Genomic DNA, 13,639 nt, shown 5'->3' on the forward strand with positions numbered 1-13,639 from the left:
GGACAGAATACCATACGTCATTAAAAACCAGCCTGTATTGTTATCCCCAAGAAGATTGTAACCATCAGAACCCTTCGTATGGAAGCAAGACTCTTTCGCTTTTGGGATGAAAAGCGAAGTCATATGCCAGATGTTTGAAATCATCAGTCTGAGTTGGTATTACTCAGAACCTCAAGGATTTCGTGAGTGCAGTGTTCCAAAGAATTTAGACGAGAAACAAAGATAATAAAAATTTGGGATATTGTGATGTCAAAATATTAATTTGACACAAAGGCAGATTAAATCCCGGGCAAAGATTGCTTCATTAATCATTAAGAGAAATGATCAACAGCTTGTGTAAGTTCCCGTGAAATACAATCGAATACTTGTAAATAAGTATCAAAGGGCTTCTTTTATACTGCATCGTGGGTAGTTTAAAAAATTTCGTTACATGTCAACCTAAACATAAGGTGATAAATTGTAACAAAAATTACTTGTTTGACCAGTGTAGTCAGGGACAAGTTTGTTTTGATAAATTTGAAGTGACATTGAAGTTCAAATGAAACTCACACGAAAATCATTTTCAAGAAAAAAATTTGTGTTGGATCTTGTTGGGTAACAAACATCGTGGGTTTCGAATGTTTGACCAAGACCACGCATACGAATTGAATATGATTTGGAGTTTCGAATGTTGGTACTAAACCAAATGTTTCATGAAAATCTGGAACATAGTTCCCCGTCAATTCCTTAAAAGTTTATAAAATTAGGTTTCTCTTTCATCACGGTCTCATGATGTCAGATCATAAACACCAATTGATGAATCAAAGAATCGAGTTTAAAATGAGTCAGAGTATCGACTCAAGTAAGAATGCGAAATTGAACACCGGATGTAAATATGATCTTGTTTCAGCTCTATTACGCTTTCGAATGTTTACAGAGTATAAAGACAGGTCTGTAAAAACTCTTATCTAACTCTAGTAAATATCCCTATTTATAGGGAATAGAAAGCGTACAAAAAATATACTAAGGCATAGACACTTAAGTTTCGAATAAAAGCACCTTAGTAAAATACATTACAAAACATTCGAAGAGGCAAAATATATTTCGACTAATTACAACATTTTAACCCTTACAGTTGATACAACAAAGTTGTAATCATAAAGCATGGGTAATTCTAGGTCCAAGTCTTGCATGAATGTTAGTCAAACACGTAATCATCAATATTTTACGTTTGATTTAGATAACTCTTAAACCATTCATTATACCCACCACTAACCACTATAGTGGTGGGTGCCACATCATTACCACACTCCCTACTACTAACTATGGGATACCTACCACTAAACACACCACTCTACCTCATTTTTTTAATTAAATTTTAATCAAAAATACATAAAAATCATATAATTTTTTTTAAATATTAGTTTTCATTAATTTAAAATACCAAATTTCATTAATTAAAATAAAAAAAATAAAAATAACATTAGAAATAAATATTACATCAATTAAAATAAAAAAAATAAAAATAACATTACAAATAAAAATTACATTAATTAAAATAAAAAAATAAAAATAACATTAGAAATAAAAATTACATTAATTAAAATAAAAATAACATTAGAAATAAAAATAACATTAGAAATAAAAAAACTAAAATTATCAATATTTTTGCGTCGGACTCGAACAGACTCCTTCATCGTGAGAAATAGCTCCAAATTGTCACCTTCGTGTTCGTCCGCTTTCATTTTCAAAATTTCCATATCGGTTTTTGTTTGAATCACCGATTGTGTTTCTATCATTTTTTGTTCTACCCGACTCAACATCTCCACCTTCATTTCTTGAATGTGCACATAACGATCAAATTTCTCTCCAAATTGATCCATAACACTAGATACCGAAGACGTTGAAGCCACTTTTTTTGCTTTATTTCTTCCAACGGGCCGACAAAGAGGTTGCTCGACTTCAAGATCGAGCGGTTCGTCGTTGATGTCGAAATGTGTTCGGTCGTCCGATTGTTGAGACGTTCCGTCGGAGTTTCTTGAACGCTTTGAACCGGAAGATTGTGAACTTCCTTCCGTTTGCTCTTTCCATTTCAGAGCATCTTTCAACTTTAGCCAAGGTTTCACATACGGAAAAGCTTTGTGGTTTGTCGTTGTTTTTTCAAATTGGTCCAAAGCCGCCTTGAAAACATCAAAATCATTTGACCCGTTTTTTCGTATGTTTAGGAGGTTGTTGTAAATTCCTCAAAATTCGGTGCATTTTAGTCGAATATCGCGCCACTTGAAGCTAATTTGATTGGCATTTCGACTTTCATTTCCTGTTAACTCATAAAACATCGCGCAAACTTTCTTCCAAAAACAATCGAACGTTTGATTATTGCCTTCAATCGGGTCTTGGGAAGCCGAAATCCATGCCTCGGTGAGCTTTTCTTCTTCGTCTTTTGTCCATGGGACCCTTTCTTGGGTGGTGTTGGGTCTGGCCAGTTTTTTCCTTTTTATAGGTTGAGGCGGCGGTGAAGGTTGAGTTTCCAAAACAAAATCCGGCGAATGAGGGGGTTGTGATGGTTGTGGTTGAAATTGTGGTTGTTGGAGTTGTCGGAATTGTTGGAAAGCTTGATATTGTTGAAGTTGTTGTTTGAAGGTCGGAAAAGGTTGATATTGTTGTTGGAAAAGTGTTGTTTGTTGGACAGGGAACCGGTTTGAAGCAAATTGACAAAAAACCACCTTGAGGTGATTCCATGGTCGGGAATTGGCGAGGGGTTATGTCTAACGCAAAAACGTTATCGGGTTTGTGATTTCTAAAGTTTGAGGGGTGTTTTGGTTGGGATCCATTTTTGATTGATATGAAATTGTTGTGTGTGTATTGTGTATAGAAAAAGAAAAGAATGGTATAAAAATTGAGTGCAAAAATATGGTATTTATAGGTAAAAATAGAAGTTGTTTAAAAAAAATTGTTTAAAAAATGTAACCGTTCAACGGCTAAAATGTTTCCTCTTCCCCTATCCCGTCATTAATCCTACAACCAATAAAATTTGTCCGTTTCAATTCATGATACATACGACGACCAGCAACGAGCACGATGAAGCACGAAGGTCCGGGCTAGTGTGCACGATCCACGGTCGTGGCCACCTAGACCACAGAACCCTTCGTGGTATACATTCCGGAAGGCCTTAGAATTATATGTTTGTCAATTGCACTGTTATTTGTCATTCACAAAACTAATATGTTGCGTCATTCCTTTAAATATATATTATACCTAAAGTCTAAGTTGAATTATATGTTAGTCAGACTTCCTCTTTCCTGTTTCTACCATCTCTTCAATCTCCCTCTCCCTCGAGCAAGTTTTTTGTCCTTAACTGGGCAGGCGATGAACGAGAGGCCAACTCCAGCACTAAACCTCACATGGCAGTTTACTTTTATTTTTCAGTCCTTTAGCGATGATCGACCTTGGAGGTGGAGACAACATAATGTATTTAATTAATTAATATTAGTAATATCAATGATATGAAAATACATAGAATAAGAGGGTAAAATATCATTTTCCAAAGCTTAACAAACAAAAATAACAAATATTAACTTTACTACTCCACTGATTCATATTCACATTTATACAAATCCCAACAAAACCATAACATAAAATAATTCAATTAAGTGAATCTTTTACTACGTCCAATAATTCTAACCCAATTAGCACACCTCTCCGGGTTTAATTTCATCCATAATTCCCTATAGTTCTCTTTTTCGTCACAAAAAATGGTGAGTGCAACTAAGTGTAACGGATCATCTTTCGCCCACCCAAGCTCATTCAACTTCTTCTCACAATCTTCAAATGTTGGTTTTGGAGGAGGTTCTGGTTTGTTGTTGATGTTATGGGCTATCATCTTCAAGACACTCAATATTTCTTCTTCAAAAACCGACATCCTCCTTTTAGTCTCTATTGCCACTACACTTGCAGGTTGTACTTTAGGCAATTCTGGTGGTACTTCAACTTCAACCAGAGAGTTGCACATTATCGGTTCTTTCTGTGGTTCCACTGGTGCTTCAGTAGCGGCTGAGGGCGGTGACTTTTTGGATGATGGCGGAACAAGAGGTACCCTTGCTTGAGGTTCTTCAGTTATTTCGCCTAAAAGATCACACATGAAAAACAGAATAATTCCACTTTGGATGTATTTCAACTTCAACAAGAGAGTTAGTTACACATCATCAATATGAGAAATGAACACAAATCCTTTCAAATAAGAAAAACAAATTATTACCCGGTTCCAGTCCGGTCAAAGCCTGGTCTTCAACCATGTTCGAATCATCAACAGAAACCAGCACCTCGGTTTTAGTCTCTATAGGTTCACATGCAGTTGCGGGTTGTACTTGAGGCAACTCTGGTGGTACTTTAACCAAAGAGCTACACACCATCCCTTCTTTATGTGGTGCTTCAGCAGCAACGATTCGGCGGCGCTTCTTACTATGATGCGTGTTTAAGACTACTTGGCCCGGTCTTAACTTGTGAACATTAAAATTAAAATTAAAAAAAAAAAAAACAATAAATGAAAGTATGTTGCTAATTCTTGCATTTAGCCCAAAATAAACTGCCCAAAATCTGAACAACTTACAGTCTTCTCATAGAGAGGAAGAATGGTATGATCAACCAAAAACATGCATAGGTGTTTGAGAACAGCTTCTAAAGCTTGCAGAACCTTGAGACCTTCTCCCTTTAAATTGACAACTCTATCATCTGAGTTGGTGGATAATTTTGATACTTCATCTGGCAGAAAAAAAAATGTGGAAATAGTAAGTACTTGAAACCAATAAAAAACCGTAAAAACAAAAAGAGAAAATATTGCAGACAAACATATATTGAAAAGGAGATGCTTCTAAAAATTTGAAGCATATATATCAGACATGTCAAAATAACTCATAAATGCTATTATCAAAGAATCAGCTTATCAGATTCAATCGCTGAGTTGTCACAAATGATGATAATGATGATAATTTTATCTATAGAAGCAGTCTCTCCACCTTTGGGTGGAGATACAACTGTCTGCATCTAACCTCCCCTAACTGTATTCCAGTGGGATTTGGGTTTTGTTATTTTAAACTTTAAAGACAGCATAGAAATTGTGTGTCATGTGAAAAAAAATAAAAAATCCTATAGACATATAAATAGATAATCATTAGATTTAGAATAGAATCTATACCACTAGATAAAATGCGAATATAACAACCCGTGTTCTCCTGTATTCTCTTTAAAAGAGATCCTTGCTTCTCAAGCAAACTCGTGGCTTGCATTGATGTTAGCAATAGTCGAATTGAACAAAATGGAATGGAGGCAACACCATCACTCTCATTTTCTGGAAATCCATTAACACATTTAAATACTCTTATCACAGCATCCATTGCAGGTGACAAAGGTGCCTCTATATCTTCCTTGCTAGATATTTCTACCTAAAAATGTTAGGTAAATTGTAAACATGAGGTTAGTTTTTATTTCATGTATCATGTAAGGCCTAATCCATGGTCAATAAAACTATTAAAACATGTTGCTCAATTACCAAACGACATAGGTACTAAAAAGTATGAAAAAGCAACAGTGACACAAATTGAAAACTAACTTGTTTATCCAAAACAAAAAGAACCAGAAATCTCAAAAGGAACAACTTACAATGCGGTTAGGGTCAGAAACAGGGCCTTTCAGTACACGAATATTAGCTTTAGTCTCTTCGCACATCTTCTTGATTAGATCTCCATTCCGTCCTATAATACTCTCAACTTTATGCACAGGCACTATAACCCGAAACACACAGTATCCAGGTCGTTTCTTCTTAGGAATCGTCGTTTCTGCAGCCGGAGCTACCTCCGTAACCGTTGGATGATCAGCTACTGGCTTCTCCTCTTTCACTTCCGCTTCCACCTTCCGCTCGGTTTCTACGGTGGCAATGAGGGGAATCTCGGTTTCGGAGGTTCCGGCAGCGGTTACATTCCGAGAATGTACGTTAGAAGCCATTGTTGTATGTTTTGGTTAGGGTTTTTCAATACAAAGGGTTTAACGACTTGAAAATGTTTCGATATTGGCATTTGTTGTAAGGGTTTAACGACTCGAAGAATTCGTAAAGACGCCAACGGATATTTTTTTTTTCTCACGTTCATCAAACAATCAGTTGCGAGTTGAGAACCCTTCACTCGAAAGTCGAAACAACTATAGCCTTCGAGTTAAAAATTGTTTTTGATTTAGGTGCTAGTATAGCCCTTCATTCCAACCTATATTTATTTTTTCCTTCAAAAGGACAAAGAGTGTTTAGCTCCAATCATACTTCTCTTTTATCTCATTTTTATCTTCAAAAAATATATTCTTGGTATATATTATTATTTCAACTTATATAGAGTATATTTATAATAAACTTATAAATAAATATTATACATGCATTTATAAAAAAATATTACACGTATACATTTTTAAATAAATAATATACATACATTTATATAAATATTAGACATGCACACTTTTAATTATAAGTTTTTGTAAAATACCTTAACGTGTTATAAAATTTCAATATGTATTTAAATTTTTATATGAATTTGATGAAAAAAAACAAACTTTATATTTATAATTAATTAATATAATTTAATATATAACAAAATATTATATGTATTAAATATTATATTTAAATTATAGTTAGTAAATAAAAATGAACTAGAAATGTATAAATATATAAACAGAAGGACTAAAACCGGCAACGCAAAGTTCATCCTCATTTCGGAAGAAATGAATACTATAACACCATATTTGGTGTAATACTATTCATATCCCTCAAAATGGGGGAATAAACGTGGGAGGATTGGAGAAGAATGAAGGAAGACATTGGGGAAAAAATGAAGAATGGGTGTGGGTTGAAAATGTTATTAGGAATACATATAAAATTTCTCTTAGTTTATATCCTTATATTTTTAAAATTTATTTGTAATGGTTATAGATCTAAATATCTAAATTAAATCTTAATCATTCAACATGAACATATGAGTGCATAGAGGGTATGAATGCGTAAAGGCTTTGAAAACCATGCATTTGAATGAAAACATGTCTTTTGGTAAGATATTTAAATGTTTATGTTTAATGATACCATTTTGTCTCTGAGAATTATTCTCTATTGAATTAAATGTTCATGATTTATAAACATACCAAATAATTATATATATATATATATATATATATATATATATATATATATATATATATATATATATATATATATAAAGAGAGAGAGAGAGAGAGATAGAGCTAGGTTCAGATGTTTAAAGTAATTATTGTGTTATTGTATGCATAAATGTGGACCAATCATTTTAAAAACCTGGATATGGCTAAAATTGTAATCTTAGCTTTTAATTAATTTTGGTAATTAATTATTCAAATCATAAACCCTTTATTTTAGGCAAAATCGTTTACATTTACAGCTTTAAATCCCTAGACAGAAACGAAGGAACAAGGCATGTCAACGGAGCTTCTGTGATAGTTAGGAAATCGCAAGGAGGTGCAGAGGGAAGAAGCATCGGGACAGCACCGATCCAGGGGGCGATCATGGCGGAAGAGGTCGATGTCTGCGACGGACATCACCAGCGAGCTTCCCATCTACAATCCTGCTTCCACCATTGGCCGGAGAGAGAGTCAGAGATGGAGCACAAGATCAGTAGTTAAATACAAACGAATTCATCTCATTCCTCTTGTCGTTATGTTGTGCTTCTTCATCCTCTGGTGCTTCAGTACTTCCGGTATCTCTATCTTATCTGTATCCTTTCATTACCTTAACATCAATCGTAATTTTAAATCTCAGTTTACTTTTCTTCCTCTTAATTGTCGTTGTTGATGTAATCTATCTATCAACATGCATGTGTTTCATTTCACTATAGTTTATTTGTTGAGGAAATACGGTCCTGATAATGACTAATTGATTTTGTAATATTAAATAATGGCAAATGTGAAGATCAATTTGATTATGCAACGATTTCAAAACCCTAGGAAACTGTGACCATATGTTAATGATGAGAAAGTTCGAGTGAATCGATGTTTGGTTAGATTTGATTTTTGATATAATGAAGTAACATGAAGCTTTGTTCGAGTTAATTTTCACTTAGGGTTTTTTCCTTCCATTTTTGTTTGTTACAGGAATCGATAACTCGGTTTTATAATTCAAATTCAAGTGGAATTTGGGGGTTTTGAGTGATATGGAGATCAACTGTGTTTCTTTCAAATGGTCTGATTAATGCAACAAAGGGATTGATTCAAATGGTCTGATTCATATTTCAATTTATGTTTTTTTTTTTTTTTTTTTTTTTTTTTTTTTTTCTGATTTAACACTTCATTTATGTGGACAGTACAAGATCTTGAAAAGGTTGAATTCTGAAAAGGTATCAAGTATTTTTATGTAGATGATTCAATGAATGATATTGGTGAGATTCCAATTCTATTAGAATGGAATCACGTATTCTAATTCTGTTGGAATGGAATAATGAAGTCCAATTCTGTAGGAATCACAAAAGTTGATGCTTGAAGAACGGACCACAAAATTGAAACGGACCACATTATTCTTTTAGAATGTATTAGTCGTTGTAATTCTTAACAATTGTTACCCGTATTCTATAAGAAATAATGTATTTTTTGTTTTTATTCTTCAATTGATTGTTCAAGAATTTGTTATTCTACAAGAAGTTCTTAAAGTCATGATCAAGAAATAGGTTCAAGAATATTTTTATTTTTGAGTAAATAATTAAATAAATAAACATATTCTATCAGAATGTCCGAATTAAAATAGTTATAATTCGTAAAATCGGATTTTTAAAATTAATAAAATCTATGATCCCTTCAAATATGCAATTTTCCTTTATTAAATCTATATCAATTGACTAAAATACCCCTGTAATTAAATTAGATGATATTTTTCAATTACATTTAATTCAATAATATATATTAATCACTTTCTTAAAATTGATTGGCCCATATTTATGCATACAATAACACAATAATTACTTTGAATAGAATAACCTAGGCATATATATATATATATATATATATATATATATATATATATATATATATATATATATAACATCAAACAACATCCAAATTAAACATAAATCTATCTAAAATCCAAATTAAACATAAATCTTTTGGAATCCATGACAACATTCTAAAATCCAAATGAAATCCTACAAATTTATTAATTTAAAGTAGCTTAAAATGATTCGTTTGCAATCTCGCGACACAAATTAGTCATATATTCATTGTCTTGTGATCTCAATGGTGTTTATGTTTTGGCCTTATACTTCACTTTCCCCTCCTTATACTTCACTTTCTCCCCCCTTGTACTTCCTTGTAATCATATTGTTTTATTCGAAATTCATAAATATTGTATTTCCTTATGAAATCATGAACTACAAAACAAACAATGACTATAATGCTATTTGTTTTTTCGAAACTAAAATGTTTGAAGTCTGCGGACCATATCTGCAACCCTTTACAACAAAAGAGGTAGATCAAACGTCTACAAACTGTCATAAGAAGTTTGTTTTTTAATGTCTACAGATTGTTAAAACAAACTGAAATTAACCATAAAATAGTTACAAAAATAATTCTAAATCAAAAGTTTATTTAGTTTTAGTCATACGTAAATCGAATATAAAGATTATTGTGATGATATGACTTTTAAAGACGTTTATATAAAATAATTAAACATAATAATTTCTAAATAACATTAAATAAAATTGTTAATTTAGCGAACAATATGTTCATTTTTTTTATTTTCCAAAACGATGATTATTTCTTTGGTTAACTTAAATATATTTGGTAATTTTAGTGATTGACTTTATAATTTATTAATATTTGGTTATAGACAATGTAACATAAAAAATTATTTATATGAAATTTGCCAAATAGTTTTGAAATTATGTGAAGTATACTTGAATTGTTTATAATACCTTTCATAATATTATTAAAATAATAAACACATTGTTGAACAATAAAAATAAATCCATATTGAATAATATAACTTAAAGTATGTTGAAATTTCCTAGACTCCACTACGATTTTTTTCATGCGTATCTTCAACTGCAATTTTATTTTTCCAACATTTGGTATGAATTCTTTCTCGTGTAGTGTCATGCTTACATGCACATTATACAATAATTTATTCTTAACCAAAAATTTCCTAGACTCTATTATGATTATTTTCATGCGTATCTTCACCCGTAATTTTATTTTCCAACCTTTTGTATAAATTATTTTTCTGTAGTGTCCTCCTTACAAGCACACTATATCATAACTTATTCTTAACCAAACCATTATATTGAAATCATAATTTATTAATGTCACATAGGGATGTAACGTAACTAGAAATTTATAACTTTCGAAAATTATTACAACATTTATTCATACATTATGCCCCTTATATTGGGTTTCACGTCCTATTACTATCTATATATGACAATTAGTCATATATCAATCTTCGAACAAGCAGTTTCCTACTCTTGATTTCCTGCAACAACATCCGCTTCATCAAGGATGATTTGGTAGCTTCTATCCTTGGGCTTTGTTGGTAGGATCCTTAGGGTTTGCTTCTTAGCTTTTGGTTACTCTACCTTTATGTGCCCTTATTCTCCTCAAGTGAAGCAAGCTTTTCCTTTTATTGGGCAGTTTGTAGAGATATGTCCTGACTTCTTGCATTTTTAGAAGAGGACATAGTTTCCATAATGCCTCTTATTTCACTGGTCGCACTACTTCCCTTCCTAGTTTCTCCCATACTCGTTGCTTCGCTTCGAATACTTCTTTTTCTTGTCGTCGTTGTTGTTATTGCTTCTTTCAACTCCCCTCTTCCCATCGGCTTCAACTTTGTCGGTTGTCCTTTTCTTCATCATCTCTTCGATAGACTTTATAGCCCAGCCGATCGCCTCAAATGTACGTGTCTGGTTAACCGGAACAATGTACTCCCAAGATATACCCTTGACATACCTATCAATCTTGGTCAATTTGTCCAAAACAAGTCGTTGGGCAAACTTCATTTTATCAGTGAAGGCGTTGGTATACTCATCTGCTGACATGCTTCCCTTCGTCAAAGACAACAATTGATTCTCCAATTCCAACATTTTTCTCAGTTGAACAGAACTTCCTATTGAAATGGGTTAAAAATTCGTCCCATGTCAGTTGCAGTGGCTTGTTGGAGCTCACAATATTCCCTAACGTGTTCTACCAATGAAGTGATGTGCCCTTGAACTACCTCACAATATAGGCGGTTTGTAGCTTTCCCATGCATCCACATGTTATGAAGGCCGACTCCATCTCTGATCTCCAATTCATGACCCCTAAGGGATCTTCTTTCTCGTTAAATGATGATGGCTTGCAAGTCATGAAATCCTTATACTTGTAGTAGCATATGGGTTCATCATTCTCTCTGGAACTCTAGTTTTCCGGTGCTTGATAACTTTTTGAGTCATCATTATTTCCTTCTTGGACCGTTCTAGCATGTGAGGGAATCGATCCATTGTTGACTTCTTTGAACACAAATATAAGAATAAACATGAAATTCCTCTTTTGTTTCTCTTCTAGAACACGATTCAAGAACAAATAAGATGAAATAATGAGTAGAAGATAACAAATTAGAACAAGATTTTGCAATAAAACGAGGTATTAGACTTTTTCTTTTTAGAAAACTTACAAAACTTGAAGAACAAGGTGAGATTCATGATAAAATATTGTCATAAACAATATTGATTCTTGCAATAATCGCTGAGATCTACAAGCTTCAAAAAAAATCTTCAAATTTGAAAAGTCACAATCAAAATTCGAATGGCCATATCAAATTCTCCCCTATTTATAATAAAAAAACGTGATGATAAAACTTTCAGCTGGTCATGAGAATGATCTTGAATGGATAAACAAATACTATGCTCCCCCCCAAAAAAAATGATATAAACAATGAATTTTAACATCCTAAACAGTCGAAAAAATTTGAAGTTATCGCGATAAACGACTTTCCGAACCACCAAGACTTGTTGGAATCCATAATTTTCTATTCACAAAAAAATATGTGCATTAAAAATCCAAATTTATTCATCAGCCTTTAAATTTGTAAACATTTCTGAAAATTAGGCAGAAACTATCACTTTGTTGGAAGTTAGGGACTGAAAAAGTAATTTGCATCATTTTCCCTTTGATTTGTAACAATTTCTGAATTTGATCCAAAACTGCCAAGTTGTGAAAGTAACAGGGACCAAAAGTGAAACTTTAAGTCATCTTCCCTATTTCCCTTTGATAAACGAACAAACAGTAACCATCGACTCAAAACCACTCTTGAAACACAACATGAGTTCCAATCTAAACAACACAGATCGATCATTTATTTCGAGCACATAGAGGGTGTTTGGCATTTCTTTTTAATCATCTTTTTGACTTTTAACTTTTTCAAATAGTTAAAAATTACTAAAAGTTCTTTGGCAAATTAAAAAGATCTTTTAAAATCAACTTTTAGTCAAGAAGAAAAAGTTGGTTGGAGAAAAGATAGGAATTCCTATCTTTTTGTGACTTTTAGCTTTTATCACTTAAAAGTCATAAAAGACAAGCCAAACACATTTTAAACACCATCTTTTAGACAAAGTTCTTTTACAAAAATTCCTTTTACAAAAAGGACTTTTATGTTCAAAAAGCAATCCCAAACACACCCATAGTTACGAACCCGAGTCCAGTCTTATTTCCGATTGCGAGCCAACTGGAACTCCGAATCCAAGTTCTTTTCGACTCAAGCAATTGCTGTGCGAATCAAAGCCAACCCATGAATTCAAGCATACTCCGAACAATCGGTTCCGAACGTTCATGGTAAAAACGAGTGTGAGCCCAAATTATCAAGCTCCGATCATTCGCAAGTGAGACCTTCGCAATATCTTAATTTTGAATTTTCTGTTTGACCATTGTTCATCCTTAAATCATTACAGTTAAGATTCAATCTTTATTTCATTTGTTCCAAACATCACACTTCCGATTGCGAATCCAATATCATTCGTTTTGATTGTATTGAGTTTCGATGTGAGACCCATATGGAGATTGCAAACAGGTACAACCTTTTCGATTTGATTGTAATTCCAAAATAGATATCAAGAAAAGATATTGTTTTTTATTCCGAGTGGTAATTCCGAAACACCAAATACTACCACATCGAATATATATCATCCCGATTTCAAATGGTTTTGAATTTTGACTTTTCGAGTTTGACCATCCAAATCGAGATGCAATGATGTTCATCCCATCTTCATCATAAATCGACTATATTCAACAAGCACCCAATCGCTACTTCCAAAAATCGATTTCCAGATTAAACTGATCAAATAATGATTACAGAACAAATCGACAACAAAGAACACACTATAACAAGAAATCTATTAACATGAGGATTAAATTGATTGAAAGTGAAACTTATGGAAAACGTAAACCTAATTCTGAATTGATTAAAGTATGGGAACATATGATCATCATATAGATGAACGCATCATTTGAGTGAAGAATTTGATTTGTGAATCCAGAATATGCGATATTGACACAGATGTAATTTCTAGATGATGAACAATGGACGAAAAATTAAGCTCAAGCATGGACAATAAACATTGCTTGTTGGGCTCAAGAATAATATAGA

The 13,639-nt window shown here is 32.8% G+C and overlaps 1 protein-coding gene across 1 annotated transcript; it reads right to left on the reverse strand.

The window, feature by feature from the left end:
• Positions 1 to 3,541: 3,541 nt before the first annotated feature.
• LOC145063295 (uncharacterized) lies at positions 3,542 to 6,215 on the reverse strand. Its single transcript, XM_079010883.1, has 5 exons — positions 5,635 to 6,215; positions 5,171 to 5,417; positions 4,586 to 4,737; positions 4,235 to 4,475; positions 3,542 to 4,101 (listed from the first exon to the last, which is right to left on the reverse strand). Exons 1-5 carry the CDS (start codon positions 5,974 to 5,976, stop codon positions 3,626 to 3,628), a joined length of 1,458 nt encoding a protein of 485 aa, XP_078867009.1. The 5' UTR covers positions 5,977 to 6,215; the 3' UTR covers positions 3,542 to 3,625.
• Positions 6,216 to 13,639: the final 7,424 nt, after the last annotated feature.

This window comes from Lactuca serriola, chromosome 7 (genome assembly GCF_051521515.1).
Source record: "Lactuca serriola cultivar US96UC23 chromosome 7, Lser_US96UC23_V15, whole genome shotgun sequence".
Classification (NCBI taxonomy): domain Eukaryota; kingdom Viridiplantae; phylum Streptophyta; class Magnoliopsida; order Asterales; family Asteraceae; genus Lactuca; species Lactuca serriola.

Bases quoted from the DNA above. Each gene is read 5' to 3' on its own strand.
- LOC145063295 (XM_079010883.1), bottom strand. From the start codon at position 5,976: ATGGCTTCTAACGTACATTCTCGGAATGTAACCGCTGCCGGAACCTCC. The intron at 5,418-5,634 runs GTAAGTTGTTCC...TAACATTTTTAG, and splicing joins TTTCTGACCCTAACCGCATT to GTAGAAATATCTAGCAAGGA. The intron at 4,102-4,234 runs GTAATAATTTGT...GTGATCTTTTAG, and splicing joins TTTGACCGGACTGGAACCGG to GCGAAATAACTGAAGAACCT.